The sequence below is a fragment of the Megascapheus bottae genome, chromosome 25 (genome assembly GCF_031878675.1).
Source record: "Megascapheus bottae isolate mThoBot1 chromosome 25, mThoBot2.hap1, whole genome shotgun sequence".
Taxonomy (NCBI): Eukaryota; Metazoa; Chordata; class Mammalia; order Rodentia; family Geomyidae; genus Megascapheus; species Megascapheus bottae.
Genome location: NC_143533.1, coordinates 49,642 through 72,269, shown reverse-complemented (window position 1 = coordinate 72,269; position 22,628 = coordinate 49,642). Strand labels below are relative to the sequence as shown.

General features: G+C 37.6%; 2 protein-coding genes across 5 annotated transcripts in view; one reads left to right on the top strand and one right to left on the bottom strand.

Annotated features, from left to right (window-relative positions):
• The first annotated feature begins 24 nt into the window (after positions 1-24).
• On the top strand, positions 25-7,779 carry Eri2 (ERI1 exoribonuclease family member 2). 4 transcript variants are annotated; one of them, XM_090357806.1, is made up of 9 exons: positions 25-166; positions 989-1,056; positions 1,141-1,224; positions 2,651-2,778; positions 3,231-3,387; positions 4,058-4,158; positions 4,417-4,498; positions 5,862-5,950; positions 6,125-7,779. In XM_090357806.1, exons 1-9 carry the CDS (start codon positions 144-146, stop codon positions 7,439-7,441), a joined length of 2,049 nt encoding a protein of 682 aa, XP_090213932.1. In that variant the 5' UTR covers positions 25-143; the 3' UTR covers positions 7,442-7,779. The 4 variants fall into 4 exon arrangements, with proteins under 4 accessions (XP_090213932.1, XP_090213931.1, XP_090213934.1 ...); XM_090357805.1 differs by having other exon boundaries at positions 940-1,056; XM_090357808.1 differs by lacking the exon at positions 1,141-1,224.
• Positions 7,780-8,815: 1,036 nt separating this feature from the next.
• Acsm3 (acyl-CoA synthetase medium chain family member 3) overlaps positions 8,816-22,628 on the bottom strand; it is a 30,347-nt gene continuing 16,534 nt past the window's right edge. Inside the window, exons 7-14 of the mRNA XM_090357809.1 lie at positions 22,219-22,298; positions 21,080-21,203; positions 19,243-19,323; positions 17,986-18,087; positions 17,052-17,179; positions 16,860-16,959; positions 9,387-9,506; positions 8,816-9,053 (exon numbers count right to left, since the gene is read on the bottom strand). Of these exons, the coding sequence (XP_090213935.1) occupies positions 8,967-9,053; positions 9,387-9,506; positions 16,860-16,959; positions 17,052-17,179; positions 17,986-18,087; positions 19,243-19,323; positions 21,080-21,203; positions 22,219-22,298 (822 nt within the window). The 3' untranslated portion in view covers positions 8,816-8,966. The remainder of the gene's footprint in view (positions 9,054-9,386; positions 9,507-16,859; positions 16,960-17,051; positions 17,180-17,985; positions 18,088-19,242; positions 19,324-21,079; positions 21,204-22,218; positions 22,299-22,628) is intronic.

The window sequence follows — 22,628 nt, the reverse complement described above, 5'->3', positions numbered from 1 at the left end:
TTGGATCGCAAAGGACCTGTCAGGTGACTGCCGCCGCCGCCCCTGCCGCCGCCGCCCCTCAGCCGCGCCAGTATTTGAAAGGACCGGAAGTGTGCTGGGAGGACGCCACGGTGCTGGATTTCTAAGAACCCGGCGCGTCTGGGATGGCGACCAAACGACTGGCCCGGTACGGTAAGGGAGTTCCTGGCAGGGGGAAGACAAAAGGATCACTTTTGGCCGCCAGGCTCTTGAGATCCGCGGTAGGAGTGGGAAAGCGGCCTCAGCGGAAAGGCCCGGCCGCCCCTCCACCATGGCTTTCTCCCCTGCTTGGCCTTGAACCTGCGTCTGCCTGTTTTAGGCCTTGCATAATATATTGCCTTGGAGAACCTTTTTATCCTAGCTTACCTTGCAACCGATTTCTGAATGTCTCATTTATTTACTGATTTATTCATTTTTCTCTTTGGCCAGTGTCAGAGCTCTGCTACTTGAGGCACAGGACCATTTCCAGCTTTTTTTATGTATGTGATACCGAGGAATCGAACCCGGGTCTTCGTGCATGCTAGGCAAGCACTCTACCACTAGGCCAAACAACCGGCCCCTTTACTTACTTTTTTTTTAAGTTTCCTAGATTTTTTTTTTTTAATGTTTTATGTTGTTCTGGCTTCAAAACTGTTATATACATAGCAAGGACTTACTTTTTAGTGCATCTTTCTTTACAGTAGCTTACTTAAGTTTCTTGGTATTGCTTTTAAAAAAGAAGAGCAGGCAAAATTACGTAAGAGCAAATTTGTACCTTAAGGCTCATGATAGGGAAAATGCCTACTAAAATGAAAACGTGATAGCAATCAGTCCAAGAACCCAGGTCCTTTCCTCCTAAAATGTAACTTGATTTCCCTTGAGTATGGTAATGAAGTGTTGCCATTTTTCTCATGCTATTATTTTGGTTGCTTATTCAAACAGGAATGTGAATGTGGTCATTGAACATATTGGGTGGTTTTTACACTTTTAGGCAGCTTGGATTAATTAGGAGAAAGTCAATTGCACCAGCAAATGGGAATCTAGGAAGAAGCAAATACAGTAAGTAATATACATTGTGTCTTTCATATTGTAGCTGAGCATTTTCAATACTAATAAATCATAAGAAACCCTGATCTTTTGCAGAGCAGTTGTATGACTACTTAATTGTCATTGATTTTGAGTCTACATGCTGGAATGATGGGAAGCAACATAATAGCCAGGAAATAAGTAAGTCTGCACTGCCAATGACCAAAAACTAGCTGTAAATCAATCATTCTAAGTTTATAGTTGTAAACCAGGCAACAGTTTAAGAAAATAAAATGTCTATAAATATTAGTTTAAAACTAATTTAAAAAAAACAAAAATCCCAAGTACCTAATATGTTATTGTATAAAATAATTGTTTTAAGATTGTGTGTGTGTGTGTATATATATATATATATATATATAAAACCTTAATTGCATAGAAACAAAAGCATTATTGCAGAAAAGTGGAGTACATTTTAGCATCCTTATGCTCTTCATAATTAAGTGTGGAAATATAAATTGATATACACTTGCTTAAGTAATTTGATTTATCCTTTGGCATGGCTTTATTATAACTTGGCCACATTGCTTTGATCATTCTGTTTTTTTATTATTAAAGAATTTATTAACATTGATTTTTACATCATAGTTCAAATGACGTGTTTAGCAAGCAAGTATTCGAGAAGGGAATCTATATAAGCACTGGCACTTAGATTTTAGAACATAATTAAAATTAGGCTGAGGGTTTGTATGTCATAGATACATATTAATCTATGTAATAAAACATGTCTATAGAGTCAAATTTTTATGTCTATGTATGGTCATTCTGTTTTTAAAACTGTAGTAAAGCTATTATGATAGTGCATTTAACTACTAGTGTGGTTACAGCATTAATTTATTCTTTTTTTTTTGTCAATCCTGGGGCTTCTACCCAGGTTCTGAGCACTGTCCTTAGACACTTTTTGCTCAAGACTAGTGCTGGACCACTTGAGCCACAGTCTTGAACCACAGCACCAGTTCCATTTTTTTTCTGTGTATGAGGTACCAAGGAATGGAACCTGGCTTTGTGAATGCTAGGCAAGCACTCTATCATTAAGCCATACTCCTGGTCCCTAATTTATATATTATATATATATGTAATTTTTAATTAATTACTTTTTTTATACTAGTCCTTGGGGTTTGGGTGCTGTCCCTGGACTTTTTTTTTTTTTTTTTTTTTTGCCCAAGTCTAACACTTCCAGTTGAGCCACAGCTCTCATTCTGTCTTTTTGCTGGTTAATTGGAGATTAAAAAAAAAAAAAGTCTCATGGGGGGCTGGAAAAGTGGTAGAGTGCTTGCCTAGCATGCATCAAGCCCCAGGTTTAATACCACATAAACAGGGCAGGAAGTGGTGCTGAAGCTCAAGTGTTAGTTCACTAACCTTGAGCACATAGAGGCTCAGGGACAGCACCCAGAACAGGCAAAAAAAAAAAAAAGTCTCATGGACTTTCTTCCTCAGGCTGGCTTCAAACCACAGTCTTCAGATCTTAGCCTCCTAAGTAGCTAGGAAAACGGGCATAAGCCACTGGAGCCATACATTCCACATTTAAGTCATTTAAGTGTTAACTGACTATAGTTCTTTCATTTAGTTGAATTTCCAGCCGTCTTGCTAAACACATCAACTGGAGAGATTGAATCTGAATTTCATGCGTATGTTCAGCCCCAAGAACATCCTATTCTTTCTGAATTTTGCATGGAACTGACAGGCATAAAGCAGGTATGCTGCAAATGTTTAAGTTGAGAATTTGGTTTCAAAAAGGAAAAAGCTATCTAGCACTTGGAATTAGGTTTGTTCATTATTAGCTGGATATTTTTATGAACATGAAGATGAGTACAAGGGGAATAACTGAGTGTTAGAGTGCTTCCCTAGTATGCATGATGTTCTAAATTTGATCCCTAGGATCACAAGAGAGGCGGATTCATATTTATTTTATGGAAATTAAATGTCTTAAATTTGTCTCTTTTTTTGTCAGTAAAAATTTAACAATTTATCAGCCTAATTTGCCTTCCTATAATTCTAATTACAGCATTTCTCTCATTTTTTTTAAACTTACCTTTTCACTAGATATTCACTCTGCCCATTAGAACTTATTTGTTGTATAATTATAATACATGCTTGTTATCATGGAACTTGATTGTTGAATACATATTTTATGGATCTCTAACCAGGCTCAAGTTGATGACGGAGCCCCTCTGAAAATTTGTTTATCTCAGTTCAGTAAGTGGATCAATAAGATACAACAGCAGAAGAAAATTACATTTGCAACTGAAGTTTCTGAACCTGCTGCTTCTGAAATAAAATTATGTGCATTTGTCACTTGGTCAGGTAAAAATATGAGTCATATTTATAAATCACAAAAGACTAGCATTACCACTGTGAAATTCATTTTTTTAATAATTGATTTATTTTATTAGCCCATTTTGGTGGTAAAAAGTGATTTTGTTGTTATATTTTCCATACATGCATACAATATATGCTGACCAAATTCACCCCCCTCTGTCATTCTCCTTTATCTTTCCTCTTTCTTTTTCAAACAACTTCAATAAGTTTTATTCTACTTTTATAGATGCATATGAAGTACTTTAATTTTAAATTTTTGTAGTACATTAATATTTTTATAGACTATACAAAATATAGGCATTATAATTTATTAATTTAAATAGATTTTACTGAAGGTTCATGAAATACCTTCTTGTGTTTGAGAGTATAGCTGAAGTGGTAGAACATTTGCCTAGTCAGTAACATGGCTCTGAGTTCAAATGGTAGTACCATCATGAAAGATAGGAAGGAAAAAAGGAAGGAAGGAAGAAAAGAGCAAGGGAGGGAGGAACAGAGAAGGAATGAAAGAGGGAGGGAGGACGGAAGGAAGTTCTTAAAACTTAGTACCAATGTTACTTTTTAATAAACTACGGTTCTATTTTATATCATCTTTCATAGTTTGTTGATGAAAAATGTTGACGTCATTGACTTTGTTCTGTTTTAATGTTTAATACAGACTGGGACTTGGGAGTTTGCCTGGAAAATGAGTGTAAAAGAAAACAGCTGTTAAAACCTTTGTTTTTAAATTATTGGATTGATCTTAGAGCAACTTACAAGGTAAGAGTGATAAATTGGAGTATGTTCACTTTCCTTTATTGAGAATGCTCACATTTTATCCCATGCATATGGGCTTTTTAAAATAAGATACTTTCTTTTGGAATGTTCATGTAAATATACGTCTTAAAAATATTCAAAGATAGCACATAAACTAAGCCCATTTCAAATAGAACTAAGAATCAGGAGAAATGATTGGTTAATACATACCCTTCTAAATACTAATTATATTTTTAAGTATGATTTCTTCTATTTCATTAGCTTTTCTACAGGAGAAAACCAAAAGGACTAAGTGGTGCCTTGCAAGAAGTGGGAATAGAATTCTCAGGACGAGAACATTCTGGTTTGTAGAAATTAAAAACTTTTTTTGGTCAGTCATGGGGCTTGAGCTCAGGGCCTGGCTACTGTCCCTGAACTCTTTCAGTGCAAGGACAGTGCTCTACCATTTTGAGCCACAGTGCCACTTCCTGTTTTCTGGTGGTTAATTGGAGATGAGTGTCAGGGGCTTTAGTGCCCAGATTGCTTTGAACTACGATCCTCAGATCAGAGCCTCCTGAATACCTAGGATTATAGGCATAAGTCACTGGTGCTCAGCTAAAAACTTTTTTGTAGTAAGTTTTAAGTACTATGGGAAAGAAACATTTTACTCATTGATTTATTATTTGTTGACATTAGTCAGTTTGAACTCAGGGTTTCATTTATTTTTCTAGTCCTAGGGCTTGAACTCAAGACCTTGGCTCTGTCCCTGAGCATCTTTTGCTCAAGGCTAATATTCTACCACTTGAGTCGCACTGTCATTTCTGGCTTTTTCTGTTTATGTGGTACTGAGGAATGGAATCCAGGATTTCATGCTTGCATGCTATGCAAACACTCTTAGCCCTAAACCACATTCTCAACCATACAATACATTTTTTTTTAAAGAAATTAAGTAGTTATACAAAGAGTTTCCAATTCTATAAGTCAGGTTTTGTGTACAAAAGGTACAAAATTTCATTTTATTATGAATCATTTTACCATATAACTCATTTGACTCTTGTGAAATTTTTTATATGGATCTTATTTTTTTGGTAATCCCATTAATAAAGGATATCCTTCAGTAAACAAACAAACAAACAAACAAAAACTACTACTGGAAGTTAGTGACTCATGCTTGTAATGCCAGCTAATCAGGCGGTTGGGATCTGAAGAGCACAGCCAAGGCAGTAAAGTCTGTGAGCATTTTTCTCTCCATTAAAAAAAATCCTGTAATCTGTTCAGTTCATATTATTTCTGATTTTCACAATTATTAGGTCATGCATGCATTATTTAAGATAAAAGACTGCCATCTAGTGGTTTTCTAAGCAAATCAAATGAAAACCAAATCAAATGGAAGTTAAACAAGTACTCAAAAAATTCAGTGAACTATTGAAAGAAAAAAGAAAAGAAACTGAACAAGACTACTGAAAAATTATGGCCATACAGAATTCAGGTTACATTTTTGGGTACTGTATAACAATTTTTCACACCCTTCTCTAAAGATGGGAGGTTTTATCTTCCATTGAGAATGCTCCAATTGCTTCTCACAGACCAATTTATTGTGATTGAAATTAGTTGGTGAACATATATGTGCTTCAACTTCTACTTAGGAAGTGCTATTTTTCTTTTTTTTTATTTTAGTTTTTATACTTAGCACTACTAAATTCAGTGTTCTATGTCCATTTCCTTAGGGTTAGATGATTCTCGGAATACTGCTCTTCTTGCTTGGAAAATGATCAGGGATGGCTGTCTGATGAAAATTACAAGGACGATCCATAAGGTTAGTGGTGTCTTCTCTCTTTATTCTCTCATCTCAAACCCCATAATATGAAATTTGGATTTCATGTGCACAATCATTAAAAACAAATGACATTTTTCTTTTTGTCATATGTCTATGGAAGAAATGATAAATGCAGAATTTCTAAAGTTGTTGGATTTGTCTATGGAATCATAGGTTCCTACTAAGAGGAATTCCAACATTTCGGCCAGAAATGTCAATATAAATCAAGTTGAAGAAACATCTACTTCCAACATTAGCACCCATGGTCCTAGCATATATGAAAAAGATACTAAAAATACAATGAATGAAAAAGTTCAAATGAGCTCAGTTTGTGTGAATTCCCCTATAAAGGCACAGAAGGATCAGTTACAACTGAAGAGTGATAAAAAAGGAGATTTTCAAAATGTCAAAAGTTGCTTATTTCTTTGTAATACTAAACCCTCCGTTTCTCTGGGACAATTATCATCTCCAGCCTTGAATCCACCTCTCTACATGCAGAAGCAAAGAAGAAGTGACCATTTTGCATTTAATGCCAAAGCTAATTCTTCCACGTTAGGTTCTGAATTGGTACTTGTTACCACTACTGTTCCATCTGTTAATCATGTTTCTGATGCGGAAATTAGTTCTGCTCTTGACTGTTTACCTATGTTGGTTGATTGGGAAGATGCAGTTTTATTACCAGCATCTCAGCCTGAGCAAAATAAAGATTGTACGCCTCCAACTGATGATACAAATGTAGATGTTTCATTTAATTCTGGAGAAAGGCCAATGGATTTAAGTGAATCAGAAATGTTAAATCATGAAAACTCCAGAAATGTGGAAGAAACTCCTGAAAAAAAGTCTGTTGTATACAAGAGCCCTCACACTACTATTTATAATGTAAAAGAAGCCAAACATTTAGATTCAGATGTTTCCGCCTTTAAATTACCTGAACACAAATCATGTTCCTTCAATAATGTTAACACCAGTGTATCACATCCTTTGGTTTTGAGAAAACATGCTCTTCTTTTAGGTAGCACTAAAAGGAACTCATCTAGTTTGCCAATTTTTCCACCAGCAAAAAAACAGACTTTCACTATTCATGAAGAAAAGTCTGTATCATCTGATATAAGAAGTTCTTCCCGGAAGATTCTCCCTTCTATGTTAACATCTATAGTTAATGTACAAGAGCCTTGGAAGAGCACAAAAATGACACCTCCCTTATGCAAGTGTGGCCGAAGATCTAAGAGACTTGTTGTTTCTAATAATGGACCAAACCACGGAAAAGTCTTCTATTGTTGCCCTGTTGGGAAATACCGAGAAAATAGGAAGTGTTGTGGTTATTTTAAATGGGAACAAGCACTTCAAAAGGAAAGAGCCAACAGCATTATTCTAACTCATTCCGCAAAGGGACTTACTTTTAATTCTCCAGAAACAAGATATATTCATGATAGGAATCTAAGTTTTTCTACTAACAATTCTTTGAGACTCAGGCCTTCAATGAGAAACTGATAAAATGTCCTTACATCTGAAGTATATTTTTACTTTTCATATAATTTCCATGTGACTTTTAGCACAGGAAAGATAAAAAGTATAGGGTTATATGTTATAGAGACAGCATAAGTGAGCTCTATGTGTACATACAAACTAAAAAGAGAAAACAACTGCACCAAATTATTTATCAATTGTCTTTTATTTGTACATATGAAGCCTAATTGTTCCTTTAAATTTCCAAACGTGAATTTTCTGATAACACCTTCCATAATTTGACTTATATTTTATACATTGTTTGATGAATTTATTATCCTTGTTTTGAAGAACCACAAATAAAATATTTCTGTGAACTGTTATTTAATAGGTTAAATATAATTAAGCAGTAGTAGTGAATGATATCTTTTCTAGTTAACCTTGAAGCAGATTTTAAAATTTTTGATGAAAATTTGATGAATTAAAAAAAAAATCCCTATTTTCAAGCCAGGCCTAGAGGCTCATGCCTGTAATCCTAGCTACTCAGGAGATTGAGATCTGAGGATCAAGGTTCAAAGCCAGCCCAGGCACAAAAGAACCTGAGACTCTTATCTCCAATTAACCTCTAGAAAATGGGAAAGGGGCTTGGCTCAAAGGTAGGGTGGTTATCCTTGGGCTGAAGAGCTCTGGGACAACACCAGGCTGAGTTCAAGCCCCATGACCTCCCTTCCCCCCCAAAAAAATCCCTATTTTCGGGAATATAGTTTGAGAATTATAATCTTATGAGATTGTTTATTTTTCTAAAAACTTGTATTAAGTTTTATTTCAAGGCTTAAAGATAGTTCTGATTTGTTTATCAGCATACTTGAACTATTCAATTAAGGTAAAAAAAAATAGATCAGAGATTTGATTTGGAAATTGCTTCTGTGTTCTAGATTTTACTACTCTAGGCTGGCTGCTCGTGGCTCATTGGAAGGTAGAGATTGGGAAGACAGTAGGCCAGCTGGGCATAAAGGTCTTAAGATCTCAATCTTAACCAGTAGCTTGGCATGAGTGGGCAGGGGTGTACTGCAATTGGGAGAATTATGATTATAAGTCAGCACAAAAAAGCTTTTTACACCCCATCTCAACTGAAAAGGCTAGATAGGATGGCCGTGCCTTCTCTCCCAATGAGAGTGGGAAGGAAAATAGGAATATTATTGTCCAGAACAGTCCAGGGAAAAAACTGAAGACCCTGTCAAATCACCAGAGCAAAAAGGTATGGCTCAAGTGAGAAAGAACCTGACAGTAAGCATGAAGCTCTTAGTTCAAGCCCTAATACCCCCCACCACCAAAAAATTTCCTCTGTGACTGATGAATTCTTTTTTTTTTTTTTTTTGTCACCAAAACTACAGGAACATTGACACTAAGCCAAAACTATTTACTGGGTACTGATTTACAAATTCAGCCTCTGTTGTCAAAATATTTTTAAAATGGACAGTTTAGAAGTGTTTCAACATTTCTGTGACCTCTTCATAATTTTGTGGTTTCTACAGATGTTATAGAATCTGGGATTACTGATGGAATGAATTCATGTTGTTTTCCATTCTTTCTTCCTCAGTTCACTTCTTTTTATCTTCCCACTGACAGTCTTTGGCAGCTCTTCAATAAATTCTATCTGTTGTTATCAAGGAGATGAAAATTAGTCTAGAAACTTGCGATTTTGAAGGCTGATCATATAGTAAGTAGTGTAATATACTCATTGGTGAGAGGTATTATTGAGATTTTTCTTAATTTTTAGTGATTATTGTAATCCCAGTGATCCAAATTACCAAACAAATTAATTGAGGGGCTTCATGTAAACCTAAAAACTTTCTTATTTCATATCCATCTCTCTATTTTTGGAATAATTTGTGTAGTGTATTTGAGGAAACTTAATTAAAAAGAAGAAAATAGCTGAAAAACTTCCAAAACACTAAATAAATATTAATCATCATTAGGATCTGCATACCTTTCTGGGATATTTGTAAGGTGCTGTGGTCTTTTTTACATGCTCCTGGATCTCCAGTTTTAGCTGCTCTTGATCTTGTGACTTGTAATCAGGATTCAGAACAATAAAAGCCTTTACTACCTAAAATAAATATTTAAAATATCAGACATGAGTTGTGTTTTTTTCTGTTTTAGTATATTTTGCTTGTTTTTTTCTACCTGAAGATCTACATGCCTAGTTAGGTAAACCAAGAAGTTTAGTAACGATGAATCCCACTCCTGTGATCTTTTTAATTTTGTCTTTTTGCTGGTACTAAGCCTTACACTTACTTGGCTTGCTTGTGGCTGGCACTCTACCATTTGAGCCACCCCTGTATCCTAGCATTTTGCTAATTATTTTGGAGGTGGACTTTCTGACTGTTCTACTCAGGCTGTCCTTGAACTGCAGTCCTCTGGATCTCAACCTCTTTAGTAGTACCTAGATAAAAATATGATGTGTGTTGGGGGATGTGATTGCATGTACGCACAAACACATGCCAGCCCCAGGGCTTGAACTCAGGGCCTGGGCACTGTCCCTGAGCTACTTTTGCTCACGGCTAGCACTCTACCATATGAGCCACAGTGCCACTTCCAGCTTTTTCTGTTTATGTGGTACTGAGGAATCAAGCCCAGTTCTTCATGCACACGGCAAGTACTCTAGCACTAGGCTACATACCCAGCTTTTTTTGTTAATATAAAGGTGATGTGCATCCTTAATATACTATGTTGTCTCTCATCTCCTTTGCTGTCCCTTGGTTATCTCATATTGTTATAGTATCTCACTTTGTTATCTGATATACTGAATTTATTTGTATTTGGATATTTGAAATTTGATAGGGAAGGGGGGAAAACCAAGACGGGTGGGGGGTGGGGGGGAGGGAAATGGGTACCAAGACATGTGAAAGGGTATCAGTGTATGTGAATTAATGCACCTTCTATCTGGCAAATATCATGTAACCCTTTTACTAATTACAATAAAAAAATAAAATTCATTTCTTCTAAAAAAATAAAATAAAGGTGATGTGCAGGGGGGTTACAGTTACATAAGTCAGGTAAAGAGTACATTTCTTTTTTTTTTCTTTTTTTTTTTTTGCCAGTCCTGGGGCTTGAACTCAGGGCCGAGGCACTGTCCTTGGACACTTTTTGCTCAAGGCTAGCACTCTGCCACTTGAGCCACGACAACACTTCCAGCTTTTCTGTGTATGTGGTTCTGGGGAATTGATCCCAGAGCTTCGTGCATGCTGGGCGAGCACAGTATCACTAGGCCACATTCCCGGCCCAAGAGTACATTTCTTTTTGGACAATATCACCGCTTCCCTTGCTCTGTCCATTTTCCCCTGCTCATCTCCACTCACATGTTGTGTAGTCCATTTTCCACATAGTGTCTAGTGAGTAACTACAGCTGCATTGTTTACCCTTCATCCATTTCTGTGTCACATTTTACCCTCACAAAAACAGATAAACAAGACAAAATAAAAAGCGCAAGAAGGAAAACCACCTGTTGTTTCTGTTTGCTGGAGTTAATTTTGACTTATTTATTTATTTATTCATTCATTTTTGCTCGTTCTGGTTCTTAAACTGGGCTTGGGGTGCTGTCCCTGAGCTTTTTGCTCAAGAGTAGTGCTCTACCACCTAAGCCACAGTACCATTTCCTCCTTTTGCTGTGATTTATTAGATAAAAATATCACAGCTTTCCTGCCCTGGCTGGCTTTGAACTTTGATCATCAGATCTTAGCCTCTTGTGTAGCTTGGATTACAGGTATGGGCCATGAGCAACCAGTGATAAGTATTTTCTGGAATCAGTTGCACATAGGCATTTTACCTTCGTGTTTCTCTCCAAAGGGTATCTTCCTTTGGTGTGTGAATGCCTAAATTCCTGTATAATTTGTGATAAAGTATATTTTAGACCTAGTTACAGTTGAGAGCCTTGAGTTCCTGGTTTTCTCTTTTACTTATGGCTGGCATGCTCCTCTGCTTTTGGCTTTTTTTTTCTGGTTATTTGGAGGAGTCTCAGATTTTTCTACCCAGGCTGGCTTTGAACTGAGAGTCTCCTCAGATCTCAGCCTCCTGAGTGAGTAGCTACAATTGTATGCCTGCACCACCAATGTGTTGCTCTAAAATCTGCTTTCTGAGCAGATTCATGACCCTATTCATAGCATTGTCTTCATAAACTATAGTCACACTGGATTTATCTTATCTTTGTTGAAGATAATCAACTCACTAAGAACATTAACTCTCTTTCCACCCCAAACAGGTGCTACCAGGGTTTGAGTTATGGTTGTCATGCTTATTATGCAGTTGCTTTACTACTTGAACTATGTCCTCAGCCATTTTTAAAACTTATTTTCCTGCCTTTTTATTTTATTATTTTATTTTATTTTTGCCAGTCCTGGAGCTTGAGCTCAGGGCCTGAGCACTGCCTTTGGGCTTTCTCAAGGCTAGAGCTCTACCATTTGAGCCACGGCACCACATCCAGCTTTTTCTTTTTCCTTTTTTTTTGTGGGGGGGAGGGGGCAGGTCATGGGGCTTGAACTCGGCCTGGGCACTGTCCCTGAGTTCTTCAAGGCTACTGCCCTACCCTTGAGCCAAGCGCCATTTCCCATTTTCCAGAGGTTAATTGGAGGTAAGTCTCAGGTCCTTTTGTGTCTGGGCTGGCTTTGAGCCTTGATCCTCAGATCTCAGCCTCCTGAGTAGCTAGGATTACAGGCGTGAACCACTGTGCCCGGCTCCAGCTTTTTCTATGTAGAAGACAAATCTAAGATTTTTGGGGGGAGAGAGAGTGAGGGGTCTTGACCTCAGGACCCGGGCACTGTCCTTGGGCATTCTTAAGGCTAGCACTCTACCACTTGAGCCCCAGTACCAGTTCTGGCTTTCTCTATGTATATGGTTCAGAGGAAACAAACCCAGGGCTTCATGCATGCTAGGTGAACATTCTACCACTAGGCCACACTCCAAGCCCTCCAAGACTTTTATCTCCAAATAACAAGCCAAAAACCAAAAGTGGAGGTGTGCTCAAAGTGGTCAACGAGTGCCTTTAGCTCAAGCCTCAGTGATGGCAAAAATAAATTTAAAAAATAAAATTGATCCTTTTGCTCAAACACAAATTGCTTTCTCAATTTTGCAATCACTTTCACATGTTGATGACATGTATACTATGAATAAAGTCTGCCTTATGTTTCTAAAACACTACAGAAAAAATAACAAGGAAAACAACCTAGCCTCATGGGTAAAGGTATGAATTCTGAAGTCAGACAACTTGGACTCAGGTCACAGTTTTGTGTATAATTTTGAGCAAGGTCTTAGTTTCTTTTCTCTAAAAGAAGTTGTGAGGATTAAATAAGTACCTTAGAATAATACGTGGCACATAATAACTCTTCAAAATAGTAGTCTGTACATATAGCAGTAAAAGTATAAAGAATTAGGGAATTTGAGGTTTTTCCTGTCCAAGCTGAGGACTTCTTGGCTTACTTTACCACCTGAGCTACATCTCTAACCAGCTTTGATGGTTGTTTGAAGATGAAATCTTTCAGACTTTTCTGTCCAGGCTGGCTCTAAACTGATCCTCCAGATCTCAGCCTCCTGAGTAGGTAGAATTACAGGTGTGAACTACCAGTGCCTAACTTTATTTCCCCGTAAAAATCCATCCATGACAAATCAAAACAACTCTAAGATTCCACCTCACTCCAGTTAGAATGGCCAGGATCAGGAAAACGAATAATAACAGATGCTGGAGGGGATATGGCCAGGAGGGATCACTACTACACTGTTGGTGGGAGTGCAAACTCATTCAACCACTATGGAAAGCAGTATGGCAGTGCCTCAAAAGGCTAAACATAGAACTCCCCTATGACCCAGCAATTCCACTACTTGGCATTTACCCAACCGTCCAGAATCTAGGGCATACTAAATCCACTAGCACAACAAGGTTCATTGCAGCATTATTCACCATAGCAAAGATATGGAACCAACCTAGATGTCCCTCAGTTGATGAGTGGATCAACAAGTTGTGGTATTTGTACACAATGGAATTCTATGCTGCTGTCAGAAAAAAACGACATCAACCCATTTGTTAGGAAATGGAAAGACTTAGAAAAAATCATTTTAAGTGAAGTAAGCCAGACTCAAAGGAACTTAGGCTCAATGGTTTCCCTCATTTGTCATAATCAGTAGAAACCTTGGGCTCTACTAGCAGAGATCTGCAAGAGCAAAACCTTGATACATAAGGCCATATAGTATGAAGCTAATTGAAAGGACCTCCAGGATATTGAAACAAAAGCCATATAACGAATAATTGTTGTCCTTAATGTACTATGTTGTCTCTCATCTCCTTTGCTGTCCCTTAGGTATCTCATATTGTTACAGTATCTCACTTTATTATCTGATATATTGAATTTATTTGTATTTGGTTATCTGAAACTTGATAGGGAAGGGGGGAAAACCAAGACAGGGGGTGGGTAGTGGGTGGGGGGGAAGGGTAATGGGTACCAAGACATGTGAAAGGGTATCAATGTATGTGAATTAATGCACCTTCTATCTGGCAAATATCATGTAACCCTTTTATTAATTACAATAAAAATATTTTAAAAATCCATGCATGAGCTTTTAAAGAGCCTGTGATTGTGTCATTCAATATATGGGTAACCTCCCCTAAGCAACATGTGACTATTTAAACTAAATTATTTAAAATTAAATAAGTTCCTTCAGTTACCCAACCCCATTTCAAGTAAGTGCTAGTCATAAATGTTAAGTCCAAGACCTATAGCCTTTTTCTTAGAAGTATGTGATCCAGTAAACTTAAGAACCTAGTAATCTCAACAGATATTGCTTAGCTCTCTATTTCACATTTAAATTTTAAAACATTTAAAATATAAGTATTATTTTAAGAAATAACAATTTAAAAAACCTCATCTATTTCTTCATCTCTACTGAGACGTTTTAAAGAAGTGTGGTGGTATACTTCTTTAATCTTAGCACTTTGGCTGGCAGTGGCAAAAGGATCCTAAGATTAGTTCAGCTTGAGCTACATAGTAAGAAGTTGTCAGTTTTTGACCAGTTCTTCTAGAAAGACCTAGCAAGCAAGACCTAATTTGGAGGATTCAACCCAGCTAGAGTATACCTGCCACCAGAAAGAAAGGAGCCCAAGGACATTTTTTTCATGGGCCTCTTGTTTTTTAGACATCCACTTGGATCTTCTGCCAGAAACTGTTCCAGTCTACCACTGTTTGGAAAGTGGTCAAACTTTTTTCCTTACTTTAGCTAATCTTAGCCACAAACAAAAAACCCAGTGCTATGAGGAAAGTAATACAGGTCTTTATTCTATCATACTGGAATATGTGATGACTGCCAAACCAACTCTTGTCCTAAATGCTCCACAACCATCCTTTCCCAAGTAAGCATTGTCTAAAATTGATTATAACAGGGAAATAGGGGAATTGCTGAGACTAATGAAATCCAACAGTGGAGTTCAGTGGAAAAAAAAAACTATTAAAATTTGGTCAACTGCTCTGTTTCTTGCTCTCATTTATCTGGAATATTCCCTTTTACAGTAAATAGGAGTTTTCATCTTAGAAACTTCCCAAACTAGTAAATACCAGTCATTGTTCCACGTCCAAAACAATTTTGGGCTTGGTGCTGGTGGCTCATGTCTATAATCCTAACTAGAGAGAAGGCTGAAGATGAAGATCACAGTTCCAAGCCAGCCTGGGCAGAAAAATCCATGAGACCAATCTCCAATTAACCACAAACTAGAAGTGGAGCTGTTGTTCAAGTGGTAGAGCACTAGCCTTGAACTAAAAAGCTAAGGTATAGCATCCAGGCTCTAAGTTCAAACTCCAGTACCAGCACCAGAAAATATAATATTTAGTTAATTAAACCTATCCAATCCCTGAAATTGAATACTTTATAAGTCTTGTATCTGCTACTTTTTCAAGGCCTACATGTAGGATTTGAGATAAGGAGCTTGATTACATGATACAGAAAATTCTGGACTTAGGGCCGAGATAGTGGCCTTGTGGTAGAGTGCTTGCCTAGCATGCAGGAAGCCCTAGCTTCAATTCCTCAGTACCACATCCATAGAAAAAGACAGAAGCAGTGCTGTGGCTCAAGTGGTAGAGTGCTGGCCTTGAGCAAAAAGCAGCTCAAGGACAGTGTTTAGGCCCTGAGTTCAAGCCCCAGCACTGGCAAGAAAAAAAAAGAAAAAAATTCTGGACTTGTGTTAATATCCATCTCATCTGTAAAACTTTGTTCAGTAGTAGAAGGAAGATGTATTGACAAAATACTTGTGGGAAGATAGTGTCGCTCCAGGCAAACCTTGGAGTTATATTGGAAATGCCCAGGTAAATCCCAGGAAAGGAGTCTGACCTGATAAGAGTGGCTTGAAGAATGGCAATGACAGCTTTTAGCCCAAAGGATACCATGTGGTCAGCTCCAAGAAGAGTAGTAAGCTTTCAAATCTCTTATCTTGTTCTTTGCTTATTTTCTGAAACTTTGTATTCATTTGCTTTCCCTACTTGCTCATAGTTGCCTCTATTCTTCTGATATTGTTCCTATTCCTGACACTGATGTCAGACCTTTCTCTTCAGCAATACCAAGGCCACATCTGGCTTCCAAACCTGGATTAACTACTATCCTGCTGCCATCTGAAACTGGATAATTGACATTCATTCCATTTATGCCCTAGCCCTCCTTAGAAAAGATTAATATTTTTTCTAGCATGTCTGCCTGCCTGCCTGCCTTCCTTCCTTCCTTCCTTCCTTCCTTCCTTCCTTCCTTCCTTCCTTCCTTCCTTCCTTCCTTCCTGTTTTCCTTTTTACTCAAGTCCTGGGGCTTGAACTCAGGGCCTAAGCACAGTCCTTGAGTTTTCTCAAGGCTAGCGCTCTGCCTTTGAATCACAGCACCAATTCCAGTATTTTCTGTGTATGTGGTACTGAGGAATTGAACCCAGGTCTTTGTGCATACTAGGTGAGCACTCTATTACTAGGATACACTGTTGGCCTGAGCATGTTTTTTATTTTATCTTATAGCCATTCTTTCTGGCTAAAATATTTCTATCTGACATGTATTTAGTAAATGATTTTTATCTGATCAGCATGTTTAATAAATGAAACATTTGTGTAATTCTGTTTCAGTGAAGTCCTATTTTATGTATTTTTACTTATTTTTGTGTTAGTACTGAAGCTTGAACTCTTGTCTCTGTGCTCTTGCTCAGCTTTTTTGCTCAGGGCTGACACTCTACTACTTGAGCCACACCTACTTTCTAGCATTTTACTGATAAACTAGAAATTGGAGTCTCTCAGATTTATCTGCCTGACCTTCACTCGTACTTCTCAGGTCCTACCCTCTTGTGTAAGTAGGATTATAGGTGGAAGTTACCAGTGCCTAGCCTGTAAATTCCTATTGGAAAGTATACATTAGATTGCCAATAAAACATAAAGTTAAGATGAATCAGTTATTTTACTTCTCCTCTGATAGGGTCCGGGCTACTGACAACAGCTGATTCTGCAATTGAAGGGTGCTCCATCAAGGCACTTTCTACTTCAAATGGTCCAATTCGGTAACTGGAAAAGAATGCAACAGGAATTTATAAGGGTGAGTTAGATTCACTCTATAGTGCCACTGATTAGTTAACAGAGGCAGAGAAGAAAATTACCCAGAAGATAATATGATATCATCGGATCTTGCAACAAACCAGAAATATCCATCTTCATCCATATACCCTCTGTCTCCAGTAATATAGAAATTGCCTCGTATAGTTGAAGCTGTCTTTGAAGGGTTATCCTGTGAAACAAATAGCATTATCATGGATAGGACTCTTTTAATGTGTTAAAGCTTTAAATATTCAAATAAATAGAGTTTGGGAAGGGGAAGGGGAAGGGGAGGAAGAGGAGGAGGAGGAGGAGGGGGAAGAGGAGGAGGAGGAGGAGAAAAAATGGTCTATACCTCTAGCATAAGAAGGAACAGGAATGGAGGAGGACCTGGACCTGGATCCTTTATTATAGTGAAAAAAGCTTTGTTCTAATTTGTCCACCATGATTAGAGATGAAAATATATTCACAGACAGCAAGGAGGCAGAATTCATTTAATCCAGTTATTTCTCCAGTTCCTCTGGAGGAGGGAAGAGCACTAATCAGCTGTGCTTCTTGATAGTTAAGAGGAGCATTGGAAAGCAGAGCATAGTAGTCTACACCTACATCTTAGCACTGCAGGCTGAGATAAGGATAATGAGTCTTAAGCCAGCCTGGGCTATATATTGTTGAGACAAGATCTCAAGTTGACACCTACAATCAAACCAAAACAATAATATATTAAAAAAAGGACATTGAAAACATATATGTAACTGCCTTCTTTTTAGTGTTTCCTTTCTTTCACCTTTTTGGTTTTCCAACCTACTAGTCCTGTATGCTTTTTAGCAAGCAACAAAGTGTTTATTTAGTTCCCTCTCTGGGGGATTATTATTCAGGCCCATGAATCTCTAAAGAAAGAGACAAATATCTAGCCTGAGTCTGGTTTGTCAGAAATTGGGACAAGGATTACTTTTAAGAAATAAATAAACAGAAGATTTTTGTTTAAGATAAGTATCTTACTATATAATGAGTAAAAAGACCAAGTGGCTGGTTGGGTAGAACTTGAAGCCCAATATCGCCTTCTTTTCCAGGAGGTAGAACACTGCCATTTTCATCTATAATCTACAACAGAATAGAACAATTTATTTGGAGGGTATGTCATTTTAATGTGAAATTAAAATTTAGATTTAATTTCACATTAAAATCTAAATTTTAATTTCACATGTTTTATTGCCATATAAGAATGCAATCATTAAAAATGTCTTAAGTATACTTAAATTCCTAAGAGAAATTATTTATCTGAGTTCTTATTGCATAAAGTATTGAACGCATACTACCAAAATGAAATAGAGAAATAAAATGTTGCTTAAATTATGTCATCCAATGCTAATCACATTTTGATAATATCTTTTGGGACAATATAGACATAAGAAAAATTAACATCACTTATAACACATAGTTTCACAGTCTGGTTTTTATTTAGTAACACGTCTTGCTGAAAACCTAGACTTTAGATATTTTTTTGCCAAAGCTTTTCTATCAGACTTTTAACTGAAGGGAATTAGTAGTTTAAACAAATAAACATTTGAGAATCCTAGAGTCAGATGAATTTGGGAAACATTGATCTTGTGTACATCTGTCTCTTTTGCCCTTAAAAGGCATGTGTATTCACTTAAGATCGTTTGACTATGCCTGCCACACAATTTTAATGGTGTGCAAAGTGTGTGCAGATGAGAGAATAGAATTCTCCCTCAGCATAAGGAAATAGTAATCACAGCAAACAGAGACAGTCTCGAGACTGTTAAGCAAGCAAGGAGAAAATGCTGTGGCCACTGTGAGTTGGGCCTCTTTTGGTCCTAGATGATTTGGTCCTGATCTCCTTCACTGGAAGAAGCAAAGAGGTGCTGTAGTTAAATGTATGACTACTAAAACCAGATTCCTAGAGAAATATATTTTTACTCAAGTAGCTACTAGAAGTGTGTCCTTGAGTGAGTTCCTTAACCTCTTGTTCTCATCTGTTAAAGGGATTTAATATTAGCATGCCTATAGGTTCCTTCTGGAAATGAAATAAGTTAATAATTACAAAATGCTTTGAACTACATGGTACATTGTGTTTGCAAAATAAGAATAGACTAGTAAACTAACATTTCTTATAATTTTTATCTTTATAATAGAAATGAATGTATGGAAATAATAGGGAATTTCACCAAGACTATGGGAATAGTTAGGAAACGGGTTGAGTTGTTAAATAATCTTCTAGAAAGAGTGTGTACCAACCTTAACATCAAAAGCAGGAGAAGCCTTTCCCATAGAGCCAGGCTTAATTTTCATTCCCTTAAAATTCCCACAGATTAGCACCTAGTTAATAAGATGAAAAAATAAGAAAACATTATAATATGGGGCTTGAACTCAGGACCTGGGCACTGTCATTGAGCTTTCCTCAAGGCTAGTACTCTACTCTTTTTTTTTTTTGCCAGTCCTGGGCTTGAGCTCAGGGCCTGAGCACTGTCCTCAGACTTTCTCAAGGCTAGAACTCTACCACTTGAGCCTCAGCACCACTTCCGGCTTTTTCTATGTATGTGGTACCAAGGAATCGAACCCGGGTCTTCATGCATGCTAGGCAAGCACTTTAACCACTAGGCCAAACTCCCGGCCCTAGTGCTCTACTCTTAAACTACAGCACTGCTTCTGGCTTTTTCTGTGTGTGTGGCACACAGGAATCAAACCCAGGGCTTTGTGCATGCTAGGCAAGCACTCTACCACTAGCCACACTTCCAGCCCATAATAAACTTTTGAGAGACTGACTCCATCCCTGCTAAAATATTTATTATTATGAAAAGGAATATATTCACATTTGTGCTTTTATGAGTAGGATATTTATTGTGTCTATTCTATTTAAATAATTTGTTAGTTTTTAACTTTTTGGATTTTTTGCCCAAGTAATAATTCTCACTCAGGGTTTATAAATTGAAGCATTATAGAAAGACACACCATGAAAATATGTTCAACCTTTTCCTTATTTGCACTGCTTTATACCTCCCTGTGGTACAAAATAACTATTTTTTTTTATCTTCCTTAATTGCTTCTAGAATTTCTATGAGTTCTTGGAAGATCCTCTTTAAAGTTGCTCAGCAACTCTTTAAACAATTAGGTGTTTAAAGAAACAAGATGTTCAGCCCATTTTCCACTTTGTGACAACATTGATTAAGACTATTGCCCCTGGCATAAATTCAGTAGTATTTCATTAAAAAATTATTGGGGCTGGGATCGTGGCCTCATAGTAAAGTGCTTGCCTAGCATGTATGAAGACTTTGGTTCAACTCTTTGGTATCAAGTACCTAGAAAAGGCCAGTACCCAGGCGTGGTGGCTCACACCTGTAATCCTAGTTACTCAGGAGGCTGAGATCTGAAGATCAAGGTTCAAAGCCAGCCCTGCGCCTCTTGTCTCCAATTAACCTCAAGAAAACTGGAAGTGGGGCTTGGCTCAAGGGTATGGTGGTAGCCTTGAGCTGAAGATCTCAGGGACAGTGTCCAGGCCCAGGAGTAGAGCGGAAAATAAAAAGCGGGAATGGTGCTGTGGCTCAAGTGGTAGAGCTCTAGCCTTGAGAAAGCCCAAGGACAGTGGTCTGGCTCTGAGCTCAAGGCCCAAGACTGGCAAAAAAAAAACACAAAAAAAATGCAAAAAACCAAAAAAACAAAGATTGTAATACTGAGCTCACATCTGCAAGCCAAGCCATAAGACTCTTAACCACTGAAAAGCTAGACGTGGAGGACACTGGCCTTGAGCACAGAAGTTCAGGGACAGTGCTCAGGCCCTGAGTTCAAGCCCCAGGACCAGCATACATGCAACACACACACACACACACACACACACACACACGTATCATGATGTCCTCATCATGGAGCCATCCATAATGACACAGCTGTTTAACAATTCTGCCATAGAGCTTTAATCTAACTAGTTTCTGCTTAAGCCTTTCCTTAAAACAAAGAAAACCTGATTCCTAAGCACATCACCTACTTCCTTATCCTTCAAACATTCTAAAGACATAATAGACATTTTGATTCTTCTTTAACTAAATTGACCAGTCTTGTCTTCAGTAAGGTCGGGTACCGTTTCTGTTTGTCCGTAGCCTTCATAGATATCCAGGCCTGTCCTGGCTTTCCATTGTTCAGTCACTTCCGGGTTGATTGGCTCCCCTGCACTCACACAATGCTTTAAGCATTTGAACCTGTAACTTCTCAGACAAATAGAGAACACATTAAATTTAGGAGGAAAAAAAATGGGAAGGAAATTAGAACTGTTGTTAGGACCAAAATGAATTCTAGTGTAAAACCATGCAAGTTTTGCTCTTAGTTCTTTTTTAAAAAAATTATTTTTAATTTTTGTCGGATTCGAGGCTTGGAACTCTGGGCCTGGGAGCTGTTCCTGAGCTCTTTCTCTCAAGACTACCTCTCTACTCCTGGAGCCACAGTGCCACTTTCGGCTTTTTGTTGATTAATTAGAGATAAGAGTCTTCAGTGCCAGGTCTTTAGTGCCTGGGCTGGCACTGAAGAGAAATCCTCAGATCTCAGCCTCCTGAGTAGCTAGGATTACATGTGCCTGGCTTGTTTTTTGTTGTAAAGCCATGTCATCCTTAGGGAAGGTATACCATAAAAACATTTTAAATTAATAATGAAAATTTGTCTTATATTTATTTATCAGCCTGAAATTGTGGGTACAGTAAATTTTTCTTTTCAGACTAATGGTGGACTCATACAAATGGAATCAATACTTTTAAGTATTGAGGAAAAGGAGGAACAGGAGGAGGAGGAGGGGGAAGCAGAAGCAAGATGAAGAGGAAAAAATATCAAACCCTATATATATCAGTCTAGCTCTGCTTTTTTTAAAAAAATAATAGTTATTTTTTATTTTGGGGTAGTAGGTGCACTACTTCTCACACATTGATACCCCTTCTCATGCTTTTGTTCCTACTTCCTTCCCCCAACCTCCTCCCAATCATCTTGTTTTCCCCCTTCCCTTTCTTATTTCAAATAAACATATATACAATATACTAGGGAACAAAGTCAGATACAGTAACAATATGAGATTAACCAAAGGGCAAAAAAGGAGAAGATAAATAACATAGTACATTAAGAACAACAATCACACAAGATAATAGCTCTGCCTTTAGGCAGAAAGAACTTTTGTTTCCCAGCTTTCTCTTCCTATTCTGTCTCCCCACTTAGCGCCTATATACCAGTTTATCTTACCTTGTAATATCATTCTGTACAAGCATTCGGTATGCAGTTGGTGCTGAACAGAAGACTGTGATGGGAAACTCAGAGAGGGTCTGCAATTAAGAAAAAGCAAACTCTTGGCTTGGAGTGTAGCCTACTGGTAGAGTGCTCACCTAGCATGCACAAAAAACTGGCTTCAATTCCTTTTCCACACAGAAAAAGCCAGAAGTGGTATTATGGCTCTATTGGCAGAGTGCTAGTCTTGAACAAAATTTGTTCTTCCCAAGTCCCAGGGACCAACAACAACAACAAAAAAGAAAAAGCAAACTCTTGGTCTTACAAAGACTGAGAAAATGTTTAAAGGTCAACAATAGGCCCAGCAGGGTAGAATCATTATTTACTTTAAATGAACTCACACTGTTTATCTTTTCAGACTTATTGAC

Coding starts and splice junctions, on each gene's coding strand:
- Eri2 (XM_090357805.1), top strand. CDS start 948: ATGTGGTCATTGAACATATTGGGTGGTTTTTACACTTTTAGGCAGCTT. Junction 2,779..3,230: donor AACTGACAGGCATAAAGCAG/GTATGCTGCAAA, acceptor ATCTCTAACCAG/GCTCAAGTTGATGACGGAGC. Junction 4,159..4,416: donor ATCTTAGAGCAACTTACAAG/GTAAGAGTGATA, acceptor CTATTTCATTAG/CTTTTCTACAGGAGAAAACC.